At 42.3% G+C, this 23,992-nt stretch overlaps 1 protein-coding gene across 1 annotated transcript in view; it reads right to left on the bottom strand.

The window, feature by feature from the left end:
- Positions 1–1,708: 1,708 nt before the first annotated feature.
- The window catches only part of LOC121574203 (anthrax toxin receptor 1), a 56,804-nt gene continuing 34,520 nt past the window's right edge, over positions 1,709–23,992 (bottom strand). The window contains exons 14-18 of the mRNA XM_041886839.2: positions 21,529–21,570; positions 16,950–17,045; positions 16,654–16,821; positions 3,809–3,889; positions 1,709–2,149 (exon numbers count right to left, since the gene is read on the bottom strand). Coding sequence (XP_041742773.2) covers positions 1,709–2,149; positions 3,809–3,889; positions 16,654–16,821; positions 16,950–17,045; positions 21,529–21,570 — 828 coding nt within the window. The remainder of the gene's footprint in view (positions 2,150–3,808; positions 3,890–16,653; positions 16,822–16,949; positions 17,046–21,528; positions 21,571–23,992) is intronic.

The raw sequence follows: 23,992 nt of genomic DNA, 5'->3' as shown, positions 1-23,992 counted from the left end.
AGACGCCCCTGGCATTACAGTCAATCTAGGAAAATTATTTTACATTATATTATTTACTAATTTGTCAGTCTCCCTTTGGAAGGCCTACCTCAAACCCTATTCAGACTTCTCAATGCATTATTCATATTGAGCCATTTCCTCAGAGAGGAATTCTGTTTGAAGTTATTTAACTCGGTATGAAATAGCCTCCAGCATCCTAACTTTTCAATCTCATCTGTGAACCTCCGGACCTTTACCCTTCTACTCTGCTCTATAGATGGAGTGAGTTAGATAGCTTTAGGACATCATGTGGGATAGTTGTAGAATATAGAATAAGCTTTTAAGCAAAATGATCATGAATTACATAACAGGAAATCATTGTTCTGAAATTCAATATTTTATTACACAGAAAAAATGACCTCACTGGTTTTGAATACATTCTGTACATTCTATACATTAGTTGAAGATACTCAGCAAGCACATACTTAATAAACACATATCTGGATTGGATATGAAATTAGACCCTGGTGGATTCACAGAGATGCTCATTCCTAGTACCTCTGTAGGAATGGCGACACCACAATAGTGACACCATCAAAATTCCCCATATAACAACAGCCAAAGGTCACATCAAAAGTTCAATGTTCACTCGCTGGTTCCTGGTTGCCCAATGGTAGGTCAACCATGCTGAGTTTATAGGCACAATCTGTCAGATTTGCTGATTTCCAATGGTCATTCATTTCAATTAATGACATAAATTACAATAATGCCTTATGAGCTTAGTACAGCTGTCTTACACTATCATAACCCAATATCTAAGGTTGTTACTCTTTTTTTGTAAACAATGTAAAGCTTAAAAAATATCAGCTCCATCCATCAGCTCAAGTAGCAGGGTACGGCTGTTGAAATCCCATATTGTGCCTTTAAGAGTCCACAGGACATGCTGTCCATTATTTTTGCTTCGAAAACTCTTCGCATGATCTCTGTGTAAGCAAGTAAACCAAGTCATCCGTTCTTCCCCAGTCAGAGGTTTTCCTCTTTGCCAATGCGTTTTGCCATTGTGTCATTAATTCATCCATAATACACATTTTTATCAATCAGCATGTTATATTGACCAATATAACACATAAAATACAAATTTCAGTTAAAATCTGAGCCATTGATCTTTTAACTTATGAAATATGTAAGTGTATCCCTTCTGCTAAAGATTGCATTTTTCTGATTCTGTTAATTAAGCAAAGCAGTAAAGTGTTGGCATTATCTTCACTGTAGTCTCGTGAGCCATACTCAAAGTATTGCACCAACTGTAGCTAGCTACAGTATATGAAAGGATGCCAAAGGTCCTGGTCAGTTGGAATAGAGCACATGAAAAATCTAATGGAACTTTGTTTCACAGATCAATTGCTCAGCTTCTCTCTGATCCTTTGAGTAAAGTAGAAAGCATTTCTGATGATTAGAGCTGAGCTTGCTGTCCATCTGTTGATAGTGGTTTCGATTGGTGGAGAAGGAGAGAAAGTCACAGTATTCAGGGGCCTTCAGGGTCCATGCTGCTCAGTTATTTGACGGCCCTTGCTATCCGGGTCCTTGGGATGTCCAACTCTGATGTCACCCCATTGAAGTTGAAATTTAACATGGTAAGGGATAGAGTTAGGGTTTAGGGTAGGGACGTCCCATGGACCCTGGATAGCACTAACCGTTCTTTGACAGATGCTTTTGCCCTTCTCTTCCCTCACAGGCATTGGTCAGACGGGCGTGGGGGAGGGCGGGAAGGGGGGGGAGCTCTGCATGGGGGTGGGACCTGAGGGGGTGGGGGCAGAGAGCCAGTTGGGGAAGGGGGTGTGGCGGGGCAAAAGGGTGGAGGGGTGGCAGGGCAAAAGAGGGGAGGGGTGGGTGGAGCAACAGGTGGGGGAGGACTTAGAGAAGTGGGGGGCAGAGCTCGGTTTGGAGGGGGGGTGTAAGGGGGAGGGGTGATGCAGGATGGAGGGGGGGGAGTGGATGGCAGAGGTGGTAGAGTGGAGGTGGGAGAGGGGGGCATATGGGAGAGGGTGCTGTGTGAGGAAGGGTGACTGTAGGTGTGAGGCAGACTGTAGATGGCCGTGGAGGGCTGGTTGTAGACTGGATAACGAGGAGCAGGGTAGCCTTTCACCCGGGTGAAGCTAATGCACCTGCCCTGTAAGTTAGGAGAGAGGGATACAACAGGGAAGAGTGCAATCAGAGGCAGTCATCAGGGTTTTACTGATGCGTTGGTGTATATAGAATTATTTTATAACGTTTCCATGCAAAGTGGATTTATAGATCTTAGCGTCTCCATTCAAATAGGATCGGAAGGGAATACGACCAATCTCTCATTTTCCTTTCTGAATAATGTGCTGACTCCATCTTGTCTTCTGCTTACCTATAAATGTCAAATTCAGTCAAAACAACAAGGAGATTTACTGAGGTAGCAACAGCTTCTGGAAGATGGGAAGAGGGGGAATTGTGTGGATGGTTTGCCCCATCCTCCTATCCACATCTGTCATTGAGACCATATAAAAACAAAACTCCCAGCTAGGCTAGAGTTACAGGAAGGTGGGGATGTGGGTAGTCATCTAACCTTAATGGCTTCAGCAGATTTGAACACATTCCTTCAGGTTGGAGCAATACAGTATTAGCGCCTCAGCCTGTATATGCCAGGTTACTTTGTGCCTTTCTCGCAGCCACTCTGTCTGTGCACTGTTATAATGACTAACAGCTGCAACTTTTCTGCTCTATTATTTACTGCCTGGCTGGAAATGGTTTAAAAGATTATGTTTTAAGATTATTTAATTAAGAAATGGTCATTCAAAAGCAGTTTTAATGAATTTAGGGATTTAATTGGCGTTCAAAACTGCCAAAGTGATGAGTGTGTAGGGAGGTAATGAAAATGCCCACTCTCCTCAGCTGCCTGGTGGAATAGTTTAGATGAAAAAAACAAAGATTTGAAAGGTTCTGGAAGAATCATCGCGATGTACAAAAAGAGAATAAAAAAGGAAGATGGTAGACTGAAGCCTCCCCTCTCTCTATTTTCCATGCTGTCTGCTTTGCTCCTCAGGCTGTGGTCTTGGCTCCAGACCTTCCTATTTCCCTCACTTTTCCAGGAGTTTGAGTTATTTCTCTTAAGTATTTGCAACGGAGTGGGTCTTGGCATTACGCAGTGTGGTCTCTGCCTCCTTAAAGGGGCAGTCTGCAGTTTTTGTCTTATCAATGTTTTATGTACCCATTGATTCTTGAAGAAAATAAATGCCTCATGAGCTTAGTTCTGTCGTACCCCATCAGAACCCAAAATATAAGCTTGTTTTACTCCTATGTTTGTAAACAATGTAAATGTAAACAAACACTATATAGCCTCAAAACATGGTTAAAACTATAATGTTGATATCATGGATAGTCAGGACTTGAATCCATAGCTCTGTCTATGAATTTGAGAGTGGTTACACTTCTCCATCCCCATCCCTCAGCTTTTTACCGAAGCAGGGGCGGGGAAACACTTTTACATTTGTTCAACTGCTGATTGCCGTTTTAACTGTTTCCTCTGATTGTATTTTTTCTGCTTCTCTTGCATAACAGCATAACGTAGTGCTGGGCCAGTGGGCCTTATGATCCCATAGAAGAGCTCTGAAAGAAAATCCCCTGTAAACTATCCTTCTCTGCCCTATAGGTAAGCCTCAGTCACACACTGGCTTTCTTATTGAGTTGCTAAAACGGCCTTCCATGACTCTGCATATCCTTGCGTCCGCCCATACAGTGCAGTGACAGCAGGTAGCATGTGTTGGACGTGTCTTTCTCTATGCTGTTTGTCTTCACGTCTTACCTTGTCTCCAGGATGGGGTCTCATCACAGACACCCTATCATAGCCTTTCCTCAGGAACACCCACAGAGCATCCAGCTTGCCCTGAACAAAGACATGCACAGTAAAGGGAAGATAATAATATTACATAATAGACGTAGAACATGATAATTCCAATAATATTACCTGGCTGCCTGCCTGGTTGCCTGTCAGTTGCTTTACTCTGCTTTGTTTCTATACTGTATATGGTATAGTATACAGGTCTGTTGATCAGTCGGACTGTCTGTCTGCCTGGTGCACTTTGTTCATGGAAAGCTATGTCCCTCGACATCATAATAGTCCGAGAGAAGGGTAGGTGTCTGTTTCTGTCTGTCTGGTGCTCTTTGTCCATGCAAAGCTGTGTCCCTCCACGTCATAACAGCCAGGGAGAAGGGTAGGTAGAGATAAAGGGGAAGGAATGTATTGTGTTGGGATTAGCACCAGCTCCCCTCTTCTCTGCAGATTTTGTGTTCCCGAGGTCGGCTCAGTTCATGTCTGGTTCATATTACGGCTCATCCAGCTGACTGAGACGTTATGAAACAAAGTTCCTGGAAATGTTGACGTTACAGGAACACTGCAACTAACTAAGAATTGTTTTGATCATAGACTGTTTTATTTTTTATGGAATTTAGAGTGCATATGATTGCGTGTGTATGGTACTGCAATTTTGTTCTTGTTATTGCCCCACTCAATTAGAAGAAATTCGAACTTGTATGGTATACCATTACATGTTTTTGATATTTTCCATGGAGTGTATAGTGCACTTGTATTTCGATAGGAAGGTACTGTAATTTTGTTGTTGTTATTCCCCTACTCAACTAGAAATTGTACCTTTTTATGGTATCCACCTTATGCAGCCTGACAACAAGGGCATATCCAATTTGTTGCTGTTGTTTTTCAACTTCTGCCGCATTGACACCGCTGGGGATGGTCAATATAAATGAAATTTATTAAAACTATTAAATAATGCACACAGAATTGGAAAGATATGGGAATGATCTGGTGAGGAAAATGATTGAAAAATGTTAACTTTTGTTTTCATGTAGTATAAGCACTCAGAAGCTGACGTTAGCATAAGGAAAAGGCAATAGGGACACTCCTGACCTGCAAACCAATATTTCATTTCAGAATTGGTTAAAATTAGGTCAGGGTTTTGGTTAAGGTAAGAGTCAGTTTTAGATTTGGTTAGTCTTTTTGCAGGTCAGCAGTGTCCTTATAGACTCTCTTAGCATATTTAGCATTCCCCATAGTCATGGCAGGTTAACGTTAGCTTTGTGGCACAACAGTTTGCAAATATCCTAATGTTATCTACATAAAACATTTCTGCATTGTTTCTGTCATTTGTCAATGTTATTCTGTGTCCAACAACATTCTCTTTTCAAGTATTGCTCTTTGATTGAAAATGGAAATAGCCTTTGTGGATAACGACCATTAGATACAGTCTAATTACGCTAGCTAACCATCTATGTTGAGTCTATGGGAATGCTTACGTCGGCATCCTACGACATGAAAATAAATGTTCTCATCAGATAATTAACATATCGTTTAGATTTTCTGCACTTTATTTAATAATTTTGACTAATGTAATTTATACACTACATGACAAAAAGTATGTGGACACCTGCTCATCAAACATCTCATTCCAAAATCATGGGCATTAATATGGAGTTGGTCCCCCCCTTTGTTATAGCAGCAGTCTCCACTCTTCTGGGAAGGCTTTCCACTAGATGTTAGAACATTGCTACGGGGACTTTTTATTTTTTATTTTTAGGGGGTAGATCAGCTTTAATATTGCAGATAGATTGTAACTTCCATCAATGTAATTGTCTGCATCACTTCCAATCCCCCATATGTTTTCCCCCCACAAATATATACATACATACATACATACATACATACATATAAATACATATACATACATATACACTACCGTTCAAAAGTTTGGGGTCACTTAGAAATGTCATTGTTTTCGAAAGAAAAGCAATTTTTTTGTCCATTAAAATAACATCAAATTGATCAGAAATACAGTATAGACATTGTTAATGTTGTAAATGGCTATTGTAGCTGGAAACTGCTGATTTTTAATGGAATATCTACATAGGCATACAGAGGCCCATTATCAGCAACCATCACTCCTTTGTTCATTTTAAAAGGCTTATTGATCATTAGAAAACCCTTTTGCATTTATGTTAGTACAGCTGAAAACTGTTCGTGCTGATTAAAGAGGCATTATAACTGGCCTTCTTGAGACTAGTTGAGTATCTGGAGCATCAGCAATTGGGGGTTCGATTACAGGATCAAAATGGCCAGAAACAAATAACTTTCTTCTGAACCTCGTCAGTCTATGCTTGTTCTGAGAAATGAAGGCTATTCCATGCGAGAAATTGCCAAGAAACTGAAGATCTCGTACAACGCTGTGTACTACTCCCTTCACAGAACAGCGCAAACTGGCTCTAACCAGAATAGAAAGAGGAGTGGGAGGCCCCGGTGCACAACTGAGCAAGAGGACAAATACATTAGAGTGTCTAATTTGAGAAACAGACGCCTCATAGGTCCTCAACTGGCAGCTTCATTAAATAGTACCTGCAAAACACCAGTCTCAACATCAACAGTGAAGAGGCGACTCCGGGATGCTGACCTTCTAGGCAGAGTTGCAAAGAAAAAGCCATATCTCAGACTGGCCAATAAAAAGAAAAGATTAAGATAGGCAAAATAACACAGACACTGGACAGAGGAAGATTGGAAAAAAGTGTTATGGACAGACTAATCGAAGTTTGAGGTGTTCGGATCACAAAGAAGAAAATGTTTGAGACGCAGACCAAATGAAAAGATGCTGGAGGAGTGCTTGATGCCATCTGTGAAGCATGGTGGAGGCAATGTGATGGTCTGGGGGTGCTTTGGTGGTGGTAAAGTGGGAGATTTGTACAGGGTAAAAGGGATCTTGAAGAAGGAAGGCTATCACTCCATTTTGCAACGCCATGCCATACCCTGTGGACGGTGCTTGATTGGAGCCAATTTCCTCCTACAACAGGACAATGACCCAAAGCACAGCTCCAAACTATGCAAGAACTATTTAGGGAAGAAGCAGTCAGCTGGTATTCTGTCTATAATGGAGTGGCCAGCACAGTCACCGGATCTCAACCCTATTGAGCTGTTGTGGGAGCAGCTTGACGTAAGAAGTGCCCATCAAGCCAATCCAACTTGTGGGAGGTGCTTCAGGAAGCATGGGGTGAAATCTCATCAGATTACCTCAACAAATTGACAACTAGAATGCCAAAGGTCTGCAAGGCTGTAATTGCTGCAAATGGAGGATTCTTTGACGAAAGCAAAGTTGGAAGGACACAATAATTATTTCTTTTAAAAATCATTATTTCTAACCTTGTCAATGACTACATTTCCTATGCATGTTGCTATATTTCCTATTCAAACTCATTTCATGTATGTTTTCATGGAAAACAAGGAAATTTCTAAGTGACCCCAAACTTTTGAACGGTAGTGTATACACATATCCTTTTTTTAAATATATTTTCCTTTATTACTTTCCAACCCCACCACCCCTCCCCTAATTGGAGTAAACAGTATGAAAATGTATGCACTCACTTAACTGTAAGTCGCTCTGGATAAGAGCATCTGCTAAATGACTAAAATGTAAAAAAAAAATGTAAACTAGTGAACAACAACGCTTAGGCCTCTACGTCCAGCTTATACATACTACAGTGGGGGAAAAAAGTATTTAGTACAGCCACCAATTGTGCAAGTTCTCCCACTTAAAAAGATGCAGATTCAGTCTTCCCAGCCTGGTGCAGGTCTACAATTTTGTTTCTGGTGTCCTTTGACAGCTCTTTGGTCTTGGCCATAGTGGAGTTTGGAGTGTGACTGTTTGAGGTTGTGGACAGGTGTCTTTTATACTGATAACAAGTTCAAACAGGTGCCATTAATACAGGTAACGAGTGGAGGACAGAGGAGCCTCTTAAAGAAGAAGTTACAGGTCTGTGAGAGCCAGAAATCTTGCTTGTTTGTAGGTGACCAAATACTTATTTTCCACCATAATTTGCAAATAAATTCATTAAAAATCCTACAATGTGATTTTCTGGATTTTTTTTTCTCATTTTCTGTCATAGTTGACGTGTACCTATGATGAAAATTACAGGCCTCTCTCATCTTTTTAAGTGGGATAACTTGCACAATTGGTGGCTGACTAAATACTATTTTTCCCCACTGTATATACATTTTATGGACACAGTCAATTTTACAATAATTCTATTTTGTTTGTTTTTATTCCTAAACTTCCTCTACCCTCAACGTCTCCGATCATTTTCATGATGTCCATCCAGTTTGCTTCTAAATGCCATATCTTTCAAACTGTGCTCTTTCACAAACGTTCTCAACCTATAACCTACAGTGGGGAGAACAAGTATTTGATACACTGCCGATTTTTCAGGTTTTCCTACTTACAAAGCATGTAGAGGTCTGTAGTTTTTATCATAGGTACACTTCAACTGTGAGAGACGGAATCTAAAACAAAAAATCCAGAAAATCACATTGTATGATTTTTAAGTAATTAATTTGCATTTTATTGCATGACATAAGTATTTGATCACCTACCAACCAGTAAGAATTCCGGCTCTCACAGACCTGTTAGTTTTTCTTTAAGAAGCCCTCCTGTTCTCCACTCATTACCTGTATTAACTGCACCTGTTTGAACTCATTACCTGTATAAAAGACACCTGTCCACACACTCAAACAGACTCCAACCGCTCCACAATGGCCAAGACCAGAGAGCTGTGTAAGGACATAAGTTCAAGATGACGGTCAATCACCCTCGGTCTGGGGCTCCATGCAAGTTCTCACCTCGTGGGGCATCAATGATCATGAGGAAGGTGAGGGATCAGCCCAGAACTACATGGCAGGACCTGGTCAATGACCTGAAGAGAGCTGGGACCACAGTCTCAAACAAAACCATTAGTAACACACTACGCCGTCATGGATTAAAATCCTGCAGCGCACGCAAGGTCCCCCTGCTCAAGCCAGCGCATGTCCAGGCCCGTCTGAAGTTTGCCAATGACCATCTGGATGATCCAGAGGAGGAATGGGAGAAGGTCATGTGGTCTGATGAGACAAAAATAGAGCTTTTTGGTCCAAACTCCACTCGCCGTGTTTGGAGGAAGCAGAAGGATGAGTACAACACCAAGAACACCATCCCAACCGTGAAGCATGGAGGTGGAAACATCATTCTTTGGGGATGCTTTTCTGCAAAGGGGACAGGACGACTGCACCGTATTGAGGGGAGGATGGATGGGGCCATGTATCGCGAGATCTTGGCCAACAACCTCCTTCCCTCAGTAAGAGCATTGAAGATGGGTCGTGGCTGGGTCTTCCAGCATGACAACGACCCGAAACACACAGCCAGGGCAACTAAGGAGCCAGAAGCATCTCAAGGTCCTGGAGTGGCCTAGCCAGTCTCCAGACCTGAACCCAATAGAAAATCCTTGGAGGGAGCTGAAAGTCCGTATTGCCCAGCGACAGCCCCGAAACCTGAAGGATCTGGAGAAGGTCTGTATGGAGGAGCGGGCCAAAATCCCTGCTGCAGTGTGTGCAAACCTAGTCAAGACCTACAGGAAACGTATGATCTCTGTAATTGCAAACAAAGGTTTCTGTACCAAATATTAAGTTCTGCTTTTCTGATGTATCAAATACTTATTTCATGCAATAAAATGCAAATTAATTACTTAAAAATCATACAATGTGATTTTCTGGATTTTTGTTTTAGATTCCGTCTCTCACAGTTGAAGTGTACCTATGATTACCTCTACATGCTTTGTAAGTAGGAAAACCTGCAAAATCGGCAGTGTATCAAATACTTGTTCTCCCCACTGTATATAGTTATTATGGACACAGTATATTTTACAGTGGTTATTTTGTTGTTATTAGTCCCAACCTGCAGCTCCATTCAACCCCTCCCATCTACCTCTTAACACCATCCATATTGGACTTCTATTTGCCATATATTTTTCAACTGTACTGTGATGCTTCACAAAAGTTCTGAACCCTTCTATTCTCATTGTTTCTACAGATTGTAAATAAACATTTTTGCTAAAAGTATTATTATACTATTGATCGATAGACAATGACTTTTCAGATCACCCTGTACTGCTATCTGCAGGGTTAGCTCCAGGTAAATATTGCCATCCTTCAGCCATCCCTGGACCTGTGACCAAAAACAAGCTACAAATGGACAGTACCAAAACAAATGATCTAATGATTCTGTCTCTTCGCAGCAAAATCTGCAGAGGTGGGAAGATTGTATCCCCCATATAAATAACATTCTATTGGTAGCAAGAATTTTGTATAATAATTTAAATTGAACAATTCTAAGTTTTGAATCCGGCGTCGTTTTGCGTATCAGTTCATAAACTATTTGCCATGGAATCGGTACGTCAAAAATCTCTTCCCAACTATTTTGCAATCTATATGGGACGGCTGTCAATCCTTTGGTCCTTAAATGAAACTGGTATACTTTTTTATTTATCACAATTTTCTTTAACCAATTATGTTCTTTAATGCAGGGCCGACAGACAAGTTCCTTACTTTTTCCCCCTTCCACTTTCCTATTCCATTTTTGTGGTAATGCTGCAATTATTCGGTTGTAATTTTGGGTAGAGCAGATATTTCCATGTTTTTGTTAGCTGCATGTAACTCCACCAGTCCTACCTATGATATCATTTACGAAGATTATACATTTTTTTAAACATTCTTAAAAAAAAGAATGTTTTTTTTAATCAATTAGTATATTTCAGTTTAACCACAATATTTATTGCATTATTTGTTCTGTCATTTCTGGAGGATTAAATTGAAATTGCAACCAACTTTTTATTAAATTTTTTTATTTTACCATTACTTAACTAGGCAAGTCAGTTAAGAACAAATTCTTATTTTCAATGACGGCCTACACCAGCCAAACCCGGATGACGCTGGGCCAATTTTGTGCCGCCCTATGGGACTCCCAATCATGGCCGGTTGTGATACAGCCTGGAATCGAACCAGGGGGTCTGTAGTGACGCCTCAAGCACTGAGATGCAGTGCCTTAGACTGCTGCGCCACTTTCAATGGTTTGTTTTAGAAATAGTGATATTTTGGAGATTATTTCTGAAAGTGAGAGGTTGTAATCTGAATAAAGGGAAAAAGGCCATTCTTCAACATGGGGTGAGATAATCTTACTAATTTGCTAGAGAACCAGTTCGGATTTAAGTATAACTTTTGTATGACTGAAGCTTTTTGTGATAGATCTAATGCTTTAATATTTAATAATTTCTGTCCTCTGAATTCATAGTCATTATATAAATAGGCCCGTTTAATTTTGTCTGGCTTGCCGTTCCAAATAAAATGGAATGTTTTTTTCTCATATAATTTCGCTAGGCGTAGGGAAGACCATAAGCAAATAGGTAAACTGGGATAACACTAAAGAGTTAATCAGGGTGATTTTTCCACAAATAGACAGGTATTTACCTTTTCATCGTAGCAAGTTCTTATCTAGTTTTGCTAACTTTCTATTAAAATGTATTGGAGTGAGATCATTTATTTATTTTGGGATATGTATTCCGAGTATATCCACATCACCATCAGATCATTTTATTGGTAAACTACACGGTAATGTACATTTTTTATTTTTTAGTGATTCAATATGTAATATAGTACATTTATCATAATTTGGTTGTAATCCAGAGAGGTTAGAAAATGTATCTAGATCCTCTATGAGGCTGTGGAGGGATTCAAGTTGTGGATTTAAAAGAAAACATGAATCATCAGCGTACAATGACACCTTTGTTTTTAAGCCCTGGATTTCTAATCCCTTGATATTATTGTTGGATCTGATTTTAATAGCTAACATTTCGATAGCCATAATAAATAGATATGCCGATAGTGGACAACCTTGTTTTACTCCTCTTGACAGTTTAAAACTTTCGGAGAAATAGCCATTATTTACTATTTTACACCTAGGTTTACTATACATGATTTTAACCCATTTTACAAGAGATTTTCCAAAATTGAAATGCTCCAGGCATTTATTTATAAACTCCAGTCGTACTTTATCAAAAGGCTTTTCTAAGTCAGCTATGAATAGCAGGCCTAGTTTCCCAGATTTTTCATAGTGTTCAATTGTTTCCAGTACTTGCCTTATATTACAGTGGGGCAAAAAAGTATTTAGTCAGCCACCAATTGTGCAAGTTCTCCCACTTAAAAGGATGAGAGAGGCCTGTAATTTTCATCATAGGTACATGTCAACTATGACAGACAAAATGAGATTTTTTTTCTCCAGAAAATCACATTGTAGGATTTTTTATGAATTTATTTGCAAATTATGGTGGAAAATAAGTATTTGGTCAATAACAAAAGTTTCTCAATACTTTGTTATATACCCCTTGTTGGCAATGACACAGGTCAAACGTTTTCTGTAAGTCTTCACAAGGTTTTCACACACTGTTGCTGGTATTTTGGCCCATTCCTCCATGCAGATCTCCTCTAGAGCAGTGATGTTTTGGGGCTGTCGCTGGGCAACACGGACTTTCAACTCCCTCCAAAGATTTTCTATGGGGTTGAGATCTGGAGACTGGCTAGGCCACTCCAGGACCTTGAAATGCTTCTTACGAAGCCACTCCTTCGTTGCCCGGGGTGTGTTTGGGATCATTGTCATGCTAAAAGACCCAGCCACGTTTAATCTTCAATGCCCTTGCTGATGGAAGGAGGTTTTTACTCAAAATCTCACGATACATGGCCCCATTCATTCTTTCCTTTACACGGATCAGTCGTCCTGGTCCCTTTGCAGAAAAACAGCCCCAAAGCATGAAGTTTCCACCCCCATGCTTCACAGTAGGTATGGTGTTCTTTGGATGCAACTCAGCATTCTTTGTCCTCCAAACACGATGAGTTGAGTTTTTACCAAAAAGTTCTATTTTGGTTTCATCTGACCATATGACATTCTCCCAATCCTCTTCTGGATCATCCAAATGCACTCTAGCAAACTTCAGACGGGCCTGGACATGTACTGGCTTAAGCAGGGGGACACGTCGTGCAATGCAGGATTTGAGTCCCTGGCGGAGTAGTGTGTTACTGATGGTAGGCTTTGTTACTTTGGTCCCAGCTCTCTGCAGGTCATTCACTAGGTCCCCCCGTGTGGTTCTGGGATTTTTGCTCACCGTTCTTGTGATCATTTTGACCCCACGGGGTGAGATCTTGCGTGGAGCCCCAGATCGAGGGAGATTATCAGTGGTCTTGTATGTCTTCCATTTCCTAATAATTGCTCCCACAGTTGATTTCTTCAAACCAAGCTGCTTACCTATTGCAGATTCAGTCTTCCCAGCCTGGTGCAGGTCTACAATTTTGTTTCTGGTGTCCTTTGACAGCTCTTTGGTCTTGACCATAGTGGAGTTTGGAGTGTGACTGTTTGAGGTTGTGGACAGGTGTCTTTTATACTGATAACAAGTTCAAACAGGTGCCATTAATACAGGTAACGAGTGGAGGACAGAGGAGCCTCTTAAAGAAGAAGTTACAGGTCTGTGAGAGCCAGAAATCTTGCTTGTTTGTAGGTGACCAAATACTTATTTTCCACCATAATTTGCAAATAAATTCATTAAAAATCCTACAATGTGATTTTCTGGAATTTTTTTTCTCAATTTGTCTGTCATAGTTGACGTGTACCTATGATGAAAATGACAGGCCTCTCTCATCTTTTTAAGTGGGAGAACTTGCACAATTGGTGGCTGACTAAATACTTTTTTCCCCCACTGTATCTCCAATGTATCTTCCATGTAAAAAACCTGTCTGATTAGAATTAATAATGTCAGACAATACCTTTTTAATTCTATGCGCTATACATTTTGCTAGAATTTTTGCATCACAACACTGAAGTGTAAGGGGCCTCCAATTTTTTTAATGGACTGGATCTTTATATTTCCCACTTGTATCCTGTTTCAGTAATAATAATTGCTACAGGGACTTGCTTCCATTCAGCCACAAGATCATTAGTGAGGTCGGGCACTGATGTTGGGCTATTAGGCCTGGCTCGCAGTCGGCGTTCCAATTCATCCCAAAGGTGTTTGATGGGGTTGAGTTCAGGGCTCTGTGCAGGCCAGTCAAGTTCTTCCACACCGATCTCGACAAACCATTTCTGTATAGACCTCACTTTGTGCACGGGGGCATTGTCATGCTGAAACAGGAAAGGGCCTTCCCCAGACTGTTGCCACAAAGTTGGAAGCACAGAATTGTCTAGAATGTCATTGTATGCTGTAGCGTTAAGATTTCCCTTCACTGGAACTAAGGAGCCTAGCCCGAACCATGAAAAACAGCCCCAGATCATTATTCCTCCTCCACCAAACTTTACAGTTTGCACTATGCATTGGGGCAGGTAGCGTTCTCCTGGCATCCGCCAAACCCAGATTCGTCCGTCAGACTGCCAGATGGGAAAGCGTGATTCATCACTCCAGAGAACGTGTTTCCATTGCTCCATGAAAAACGCCCCCAGACCATTATTCCTCCTCCACCAAACTTTACACTACTCCAGCCGACGCTTGGCATTGCGCATGGTGATCTTAGGCATGGTGTGCGGCTGCTCGGTCATGGAAACCCATTTCATGAAGCTCCCGACAAACAGTTATTGTGCTGATGTTGCTTTCAGAGGCAGTTTGGAACTCGGTAGTGAGTGTTGCAACCGAGGACAGACAATAGTTACACACTACGTGCTTGAGCACTCAGCGGTTCCGTTCTGTGAGCTTGTGTGGCCTACCACTTCGCGGCTGAGCCGTTGTTGCTCCTAAACGTTTCCACTTCACAATAACATCACTTACAGTTGATGGGGCAGCTCTAGCAGGGCAGAAATGTTACTGACTTGTTGGAAAGTTGGCATCCTATGATGGTGCCATGTTGAAAGTCACTGAGCTCTACTGAATTCTACTGCCAATGTTTGTCTATGGCGATTACATGGCTGCATGCTCGATTTTATATATCTGTCAGCAATGGGTGTGGCTGAAATAGCCGAATCCACTAATTTGAAGGGGTGTTCACATACTTTTGTATATACAGTTGAAGTCGGAAGTTTACCTTAGCCAAATACATTTAAACTCAGTTTTTCACAATTCCTGACATTTAATCCTAGTAAAAATTCCCTGTTTTAGGTCAGTTAGGATCACCACTTTATTTTAAGAATGTGAAATGTCAGAATAATAGTAGAGTGATTTATTTCAGCTTTTATTTATTTCATCACATTCCAAGTGGGTCAGAAGTTTACATACACTCAATTAGTATTTGGTAGCATTACTGTTAAATTGTTTAACTTGGGTCAAACATTTCAGGTAGCCTTCCACAAGCTTCCCACAATAAGTTGGGTGAATTTTGGCCCATTCCTCCTGACAGAGCTGGTGTAACTGAGTCAGGTTTGTAGGCCTCCTTGCTCGCACACGCTTTTTCAGTTCTGCCCACAAATGTTCTATAGGATTGAGGTCAGGGCTTTGTGATGGCCACTCCAATACCTTGACTTTGTTGTCCTTAAGCCATTTTGCCACAATTTTGGAAGTATCCCAGGGGTCATTGTCCATTTGGAAGACCCATTTGCGACCAAGCTTTAACTTCCTGACTGATGTCTTGAGATGTTGCTTCAATATATCCACATAATTTTCCTACCTCATGATGCCATCTATTTTGTGAAGTGCACCAGTCCCTCCTGCAGCAAAGCACTCCCACAGCATGATGCTGCCACCCCTGTGCTTCACGGTTGGGATGGTGTTCTTCGGCTTGCAAGCACCCCCTTTTTCCTCCAAACATAACGATGGTCATTATGGCCAAACAGTTCTATTTTTGTTTCATCAGACCAGAGGACATTTCTCCAAAAAGTACGATCTTTGTCCCCATGTGCAGTTGCAAACCGTAGTCTGGATTTTTTATGGCGGTTTTGGAGCAGTGGCTTCTCCCTTGCTGAGCGGCCTTTCAGGTTATGTCGATATAGGACTCGTTTTACTGTGGATAAAGATACTTTTGTACCTGTTTCCTCCAGCATCTTCACAAGGTCCTTTGCTGTTGTTCTGGGATTGATTTGCACTTTTCGCACCTAAGTACATTCATCTCTAGCAGACAGAACGCGTCTCCTTCCTGAGCGGTATGACGGCTGCGTGGTCCCATGGTGTTTATACTTGCATACTATTGTTTGCACAGATGAACGTGGTACCTTCAGGCGTTTGGAAATTGCTCCCAATGATGAACCAGACTTGTGGAGGTCTACAATTTGTTTTCTGAGGTCTTGGCTGATTTCTTTTGATTTTCCCATGATGTCAAGCAAAGATGCACTGAGTTTGAAGGTAGGCCTTGAAATACATCCACAGGTACACCTCCAATTGACTCAAATGATGTCAATTAGCCTATCAGAAGCTTCTAAAGCCATGACATCATTTTCTGGAATTTACCAAGCTGTTTAAAGGCACAGTCAACTTAGTGTATGTAAACTTCTGACCCACTGGAATTGTGGTACAGTGAAATAATCTGTCTGTAAACAATTGTTGGAAAATTACTTGCGTCATGCCCAAAGTAGATGTCCTAACCGACTTGCCAAAACTATAGTTTGTTAACAAGACATTTGTGGAGTGGTTGAAAAACGAGTTTTAATGACTCCAACCTAAGTGTATGTAAACTTCCGACTTCAACTGTATAGTGTATTTACCGACATCTCCTCCCTGGCTTTGCTGTGTGACAACAGGCCGGAATGGGTCGGAAGTTGGAAAACAACCACATTTGATCAGGAACTGGGCGGGGCTACGTAACAAAGTGAATACAGCCCTGTACAGTACCTTTATAGGGGAGTACCACTTCTGGGGACTGATGGGTTTGTGCATGCCGTTGTTGAGAGTGCGTGTTGGTGCCATGTCAAACTCCTGCTCTGGCATCTTGACGCGGGCATTCTTGGCTTTCTCTAGTTTGGCCCCCTCCTCAGTGGAACCCTTGTCACCCCAGCGGACCTGAACAGGGACAGGCAACAACAGTCAGTGAGTGGCAGGGGAATGGTAATATAATGACCAGAGCTGAGCCGTAATTGGATGAAGGGCCCCACAGTCCGGGCACAACAGTCAGTGCATGTCTTTCTCACCTCCATTCTCTTGATGCCACCCACACCTCGGCCACCGTAGTATGAGGCATCAACAGTGGGCCACCTCTTCTTGGGATACCCGTCCTCGTCCTCGTCCTTACAATAGAGGAAAAAGAGATCCCTCATATGGTACCCTTGCCCTATAATGTTCATGATATCAGATGCCTTCAACTCAACCAGTGATATTGTTGCAAACAAGCAAGGCAGAGGTCATGCTAAACTTGATGTCCTGGTCAAGTTCAACCAAGTCTCACAAATATATATGAAGCATGGCATCCCTGTGGGGTGTGACCGGAGAGTTCCCCTGTTAAAATCTCCAGCCACATCTGAGAGCCTGAAAACAGTTATAACTAAACTTGTAGCAAACCTGTAGCATAACTAAACTCCTCTCTCTACCTAAAGAGCTGGGCTGCTATCCAGTTTACCGGACAGAAAGTCAAAAACAACTCCATCCGTCTGGAATAAGGTCAGACAATCTGCCCTGTCAGGTCCTGGCTGCATTGCCCCTCTCACCTACAGCTGCAGTCCAGTCACTCTCTTGGTTGGCAGTCCACATGCAGACAGAGTGTTCTTTGGCAAGAGAGACAGGAGGCCAACCTCCCCTCACAAATAAGTATGAAAAAATGTATGCACTCACTAACTGTAAGTCGCTCTGGATAAGAGCGTCTGCTAAATGACTAAAATGTAAAATGTAATAATATATATAATAATATATGCCATTTAGCAGACACTTTTATCCATGACTTACAGTCATGCATGCATACATTTTGCGTACGGGAGGTTCCGGAAATCGAACCCACTATCCTGGCGTTGCAAGTGCCATGCACTACAAACTGAGTTACAGACGACTGAAATAATGCTGTACAGGTCAGGACCTTGGGTGATTGACTGACCTTGTGCAGATGGAGTCTTTGTTTGTTTTTTTACCCCTGTGAGTTCTTTAGGTAAATAAGGGAGTTTAGTTTGTGTGTGTCTGTGTGTGTTTATTTTATTTCACCTTTATTTAACCAGGTAAGCCAGTTGAGAACAAGTTCTCATTTACAACTGCGACCTGGCCAAGATAAAGCAAAGCAGTGCGATAAAAACAACACAGAGTTACACATGGGATAAAACAAAAGATACAGTCAATAACACAATAGAAAATCTATATACAGTGTGTGCTAATGTAGTAAGATTATGGAGGTAAGGCAATAAATAGGCCATAGTGCAAAATAATTACAATTTAGTATTAACACTGGAGTGATAGATGTGCAGAAGATTTGCAAATAGAGATACTGGGGTACAAATGAGCAAAATAAATAACAATATGGGGATGAGGTAGTTGGGTGGGCTAATTACAGATGGGCTGTGTACAGGTGCAGTGATCCGTAAGCTGCTCTGACAACTGATGTTTAAAGTTAGTGAGGGAGATAAGTCTCCAGCTTCAGAGATTTTTGCAGTTCGTTCCAGTCATTAGCAGCAGAGAACTGGAAGGAATGGCGGCCAAAGGAGGTGTTGGCTTTGGGGATGACCAGTGAGATATACCTGCTGGAGCGCATACTACGGGTGGGTGTTGCTATGGTGACCAATGAGCTAAGATAAGGCGGGGATTTGCCTAGCAGTGATTTATAGATGACCTGGAGCCAGTGGGTTTGGCAACGAATATGTAGTGAGGGCCAGCCAACGAGAGCGTACAGGTCACAATGGTGGGTAGTATATGGTGCTTTGGTGACAAAACGGATGGCACTGTGATAGACTTTATCCAATTTGCTGAGTAGAGTGTTGGAGGCTATTTCGTAAATGACATCGCCGAAGTCAAGGATCGGTAGGATAGTCCGTTTTACGAGGGCATGTTTGGCAGCATGAGTGAAGGAGGCTTTGTTGTGAAATCGGAAGCCGATTCTAGATTTAACTTTGGATTGGAGATGCTTAATGTGAGTCTGGAAGGAGAGTTTACAGTCTAACCAGACACCTAGGTATTTGTAGTTGTCCACATATTCTAAGTCAGACCTGCCGAGAGTAGTGATTCTAGTCGGGCAGGCGGGTGCAAGCAGCGTTCGATTGAAGAGCATGCATTTAGTTTTACTAGCGTTTAAGAGCAGTTGGAGGCTACGGAAGGAGTGTTGTATGGCATTGAAGCTCGTTTGGAGGTTTGTTAACACAGTGTCCAATGAAGGGCCAGATGTATACAAAATGGTGTCGTCTGCGTAGAGGTGGATCTGAGAGTCACCAGCAGCAAGAGAGACATCATTGATATACACAGAGAATAGAGTCGGTCCGAGAATTGAACCCTGTGGCATCCCCATAGAGACTGCCAGAGGTCCAGACAACAGGCCCTCCGATTTGACACATTGAACTCTATCTGAGAAGTAGTTGGTGAACCAGGCGAGGCAGTCATTTGAGAAACCAAGGCTATTTAGTCTGCCAATAAGAATGCGGTGATTGACAGAGTCGCAGGCAATGAGGCAGTGATCGCTGAGATCCTGGTTGAAGACAGCGGAGGTGTATTTAGAGGGTAAATTAGTCAGGATGATATCTATGAGGGTGCCCATGTTTACGGATTTAGGGTTGTACCTGGTAGGTTCCTTGATAATTTGTGTGAGATTGAGGGTATCTAGTTTAGATTGTAGGACGGCCGGGTTGTTAAGCATATCCCAGTTTAGGTCACCAAGCAATACGAACTCTGAGGATAGATGGGGGGCAATCAATTCACATATGGTGTCCAGGGCACAGCTGGGGGCGGTCTGTAGCAAGCGGCAACAGTGATAGACTTATTTCTGGAGAGGTGGATTTTTAGAAGTAGAAGCTCAAACTGTTTGGGCACAGTTCTATCTAGACGGAAAATGTTGTAGTTGGGGATGGAAATTTCAGAGTTTTTGGTGGTCTTCCTAAACCAGGATTCAGACACTGCTAGAACATCAGGGTTGGCGGAGTGTGCTAACGCAGTGAGTAACTCAAATTTAGGGGGGAGGCTTCTGATGTTAACATGCAAAAAACCAAGGCTTTTACGTTTACAGAAGTCAACAAATGATAGCGCTACAGGGCCTGGGTTAACCTCTACATCACCAGAGGAGGAGTAGAATAAAGATACGGCTAAAGGCTTTAAGAACTGGTCTTCTAGTGCGTTGGGTACAGAGAATAAAAGGGGCTGATTTCCAGGTGTTGTAGAATAGATTCAGGGCATTATGTACAGACAAGGATATGGAAGGATATGAGTACAGTGGAGGTAAACCTAAGCGTTGGGTAACGATAAAAGAGATAGCATCACTGGAGGCACCGATTGAGCCGGTCTCCGCGTGTATGGGGGGTGGGACAAAGGAGCTCTCTGAGGCTGGTTGAGCGGGACTGGGGGCTCTACAGAGAAATGGTATAATAAGAACTAACCGGAACAGCAATAGGCAAGGCATATTGTCATGTGAGAGAGGCATAAAGCAATCACAGGTGTTATTTGAGAGAGCTAAGACAACAACTGGTAATGGCGACGAAAGTTTGGGCTGAGGCTAAACAGATAAACAGGACAGATAAACAGGATGGGGGTACCGTGTAAAGGAACTGTCCAGCAGGCATCAGCTGTGCAGCTGAGTGATCATATGGTCCAGTGAACAGTAATAGGTGAGTCCGGGAGCAGATCGAATGGCTGCTATAGCACAGGCGAACAGGAAGCACGGCTGTTGATTGTGTGTGCTAGCGGGCCGGGGCTAGCAGATGGATCTTCGTGGTCGTTGCAAAGGGAAGCCTGTTGAAACCACATCAGACGATTACGTCGGCAGACCAGTCGTGATGGATCGGCGGGGCTCCGTGTCGACACTAGGAGGTCCCGTCCGGTTGACAGAGAGGTAGATAGCCGGGAGATGGGCCTGGCTCGAGGCTAGCTCAAGGCTAACTGGTGCTTGCTTCAGGGGTGGTGGTGATTAGCCAACAACATCCATTCGGTTGCAGCTAGCTAGTTGCGATGATCCGGTGTTAAGGTCCAGTGATTCAGTGATTCCGACAGAAAATCAGATATGTTCTTGGTCGATCGCGCGCTGTGCAGACAGGACGATAATAATCCAGGCTAGAGCTGGCTGGTAGATGTGTGTGTGTGAGAGAGAGAGCGAAATCTAATTTAGCCTGACCATGCCTCTTTGTGTTGCCTCTAATATCTTCCATCACTACCCACTGGGCACAGACGTCAATTCAACGTCTATTCCACATTGGTTCAACGCAATGTTTCATTGTAATGACATGGAAACAACGTTGATTCAACCAGTGTGTGCCAGTGGGTACCCTCCTCGGTACCAGTCCCTATGCCCTGCTACATTTTGAAACCAACTCATGTTGTTCTGATCGATGACATGCGATGCCTCTATGCTGAACGTCTGCTTCTGTCGGGTCAAAATGGAAAATGACAGCTGTGAGTCAATAACTCAGTCTAATCCCCATTATGCTCCTACAGGTTCAGAGCTCTTTGAGGCAGAGGCTGCTGGCTGTTTTCAGACCAGACAACAGGAGACTGAGAAAGACACAGAGAGCCTGATAACAGGGTATGATAGTGATGTTTCAACTCTACAAGAGGCACAGGCCTAGAGACAAAGTATATGAGACTACAAGATTTACTCACTGAGCTGTCCTCCAGTACCGGAGGTGGAGGCTCATGGATGATCTGCAAAGATGGAAAAAGAGACTGAATCATGAAAAATGATGTTTCCCATCTGCATACTGTACATGGCAGCGTCTCTGCTGGGGTGCAGGAAATTAGTTTGAATGTGAGAGGGTGATAATGTGTTACCTACAGTGCCTAGTGAAAGTCTACAGTACACACCCCTTGCACGGTCTTCACATTTTACTGCCTTAAAATTTAGTTTTAAAAGGGATTTAATTGGATCCTTTCATATTTATTTTGACCCTTACAAACTCCCCAGTCCCTGCCGGTGACAAAGATAACCATAACATGATACTGCCAGCACAATCATTGAAAATACAGAGGGTTTATTTGCTGTATTGTCATGCAGTATTACTTAACAGCCTTATTGCAAACAAAATGGATGATTTGGAGTGGAGTTTTTAACACAGCCGTCCTTCTTTTCACTTTTTCATACAGGCCAGTAATGTGGAGTGAATGCAATGTTGTTGATCCTCTGTATTTTCAAGTATTGTGGTGGCAGCATCATGTTATGGGTATGCTTGTCACCGACAGGGACTGGGGAGTTTGTCAGGATAAAAAAAACATGAAAGGAGCAAAGCCCAGGTAAAATGTTAGAGGAAAACCTGCCGTAGTCTTCTGAGAACCTAACCCTGGGATAGTTTTATTTTTCAGCGGGACAATTACACACATCTTAATGCCAAAGACACACCAGAATGGCTTTCCGAGGTGTTGAGTGTTCCTGAATGGTCCAGTCTCAGTCCTGACTTAAACCTGCTTGAAAATCAGAGACATGGTTTGAATATTGATGTCCAACAATTATTCCCAACCAAATTTACTGAACTTGAGCAATTTTTACAAAAACAATGTATATATACTGAGTATACAAAACATTAAGAACTGCTCTTTCCATGACATAGACTGACCAGGTGATCCCTTATTGATCTCACTTGTTAAATCCACTTCAATCAGTGTAGATTTTTGTATATGTATTTATTAAGGATCCCCATTAGCTCTTCCTGGGGTCCTGCAACATTAAGGCAGTTATATACAATTTAAAATATTACATGCCATTATATTTCATAACACTTTACCCAATACATTTAGTGTGTTCCCTCAGGCCACTACTCCACTATCACATATTTACAATACAACATCCATGTGTATGTGTGTGTAAAGTGAGTGTCTATATGTATGTGTGTATGTACCTGTGTGTGTGTCTCTTCACAGTCCCCGCTGTTCCACAAGGTGTATTTTTACCTGTTTTTCTAATCTGATTCTACTGCTTGCATCAGTTACCTGATGTGGAATAGAATTCCATGTAGTCATGGCTCTATGTAGTACTGTGCGCCTCCCATAGTCCGTTCTGAACTTGGGGACTGTGAAGAGACCTCTGGTGGCATGTCTTGTGGGGTATGCATGGGTGTCCGAGCTGTGTGTCAGTATTCCAAACAGACAGCTCGGTACATTCAGCTCGTCGACACCTCTCACAAAAACAAGCAGTGATGAAGTCAATCTCTCTTCCACTCTGAGCCAGGAGAGACTGACATGCATGTCATCAATGTTAGCGCTCCGTGTACTTTTAAGGGCCAGCCGTGCTGCCCTGTTCTGAGCCAACTGCAATTTTCCCAAGTCCCTCTTTGTGGCACCTGACCACACTACTGAACAGTAGTCCAGGTGCGACAAAACTAGGGCCTGTAGGACCTGCCTTGATGATAGTGTTGTTAAGAAGGCAGAGCCGCGCTTAATTATGGACATACTTCTCCCCATCTTAGCTACTGTTGTATCAATATGCTTTGACAATGACAGTCTACAATCCAGGGTTACTCCAAGCAGTTTGACACCTCAACTTGCTCAATTTCCACATTATTCATTACGAGATGTAATTGAGGTTTAGGGTTTAGTGAATGATTTGACCCAAATACAATGCTTTTAGTTTTGGAAATATTCAGGACTAACTTATTCCTTGCCACCCATTCTGAAACTAACTGCAACTCTTTGTTAAGTGTTGCAGTTATTTCAGTTGCTGTAGTAGCTGACGTGTATAGTGTTGAGTCATCCGCATACATAGACACACTGGCTTTACTCAAAGCCAGTGGCATGTCGTTAGTAAAGATGGAAAAAAGCAAGGGGCCTAGACAGCTGCCCTGGGGAATTCCTGATTCTACCTGGATTATGTTTGAGAGGCTTCCATTAAAGACCACCCTCTGTGTTCTGTTAGACAAGTAACTATTTATCCACATTATAGCAGAGGGTGTAAAGCCATAACACATACGTTTTTCCAGCAGCAGACTATCATCGATAATGTCAAAAGTCGCACTGAGGTCTAACAAAACAGCCCCCACAATCTTTTTTAGATGAAGGGGAGGGGACCGGTAAAATAAGGATTTTTAAGCCTTGAGACAATTGACACATGGATTGTGTATGTGTGCCATTCAGAGGG

This window comes from Coregonus clupeaformis, chromosome 9 (genome assembly GCF_020615455.1).
Source record: "Coregonus clupeaformis isolate EN_2021a chromosome 9, ASM2061545v1, whole genome shotgun sequence".
Lineage (NCBI taxonomy): Eukaryota > Metazoa > Chordata > Actinopteri > Salmoniformes > Salmonidae > Coregonus > Coregonus clupeaformis.
The sequence above is the reverse complement of the archived record's forward strand: the minus strand, read 5'-3'. Positions and strand labels throughout refer to the sequence as shown.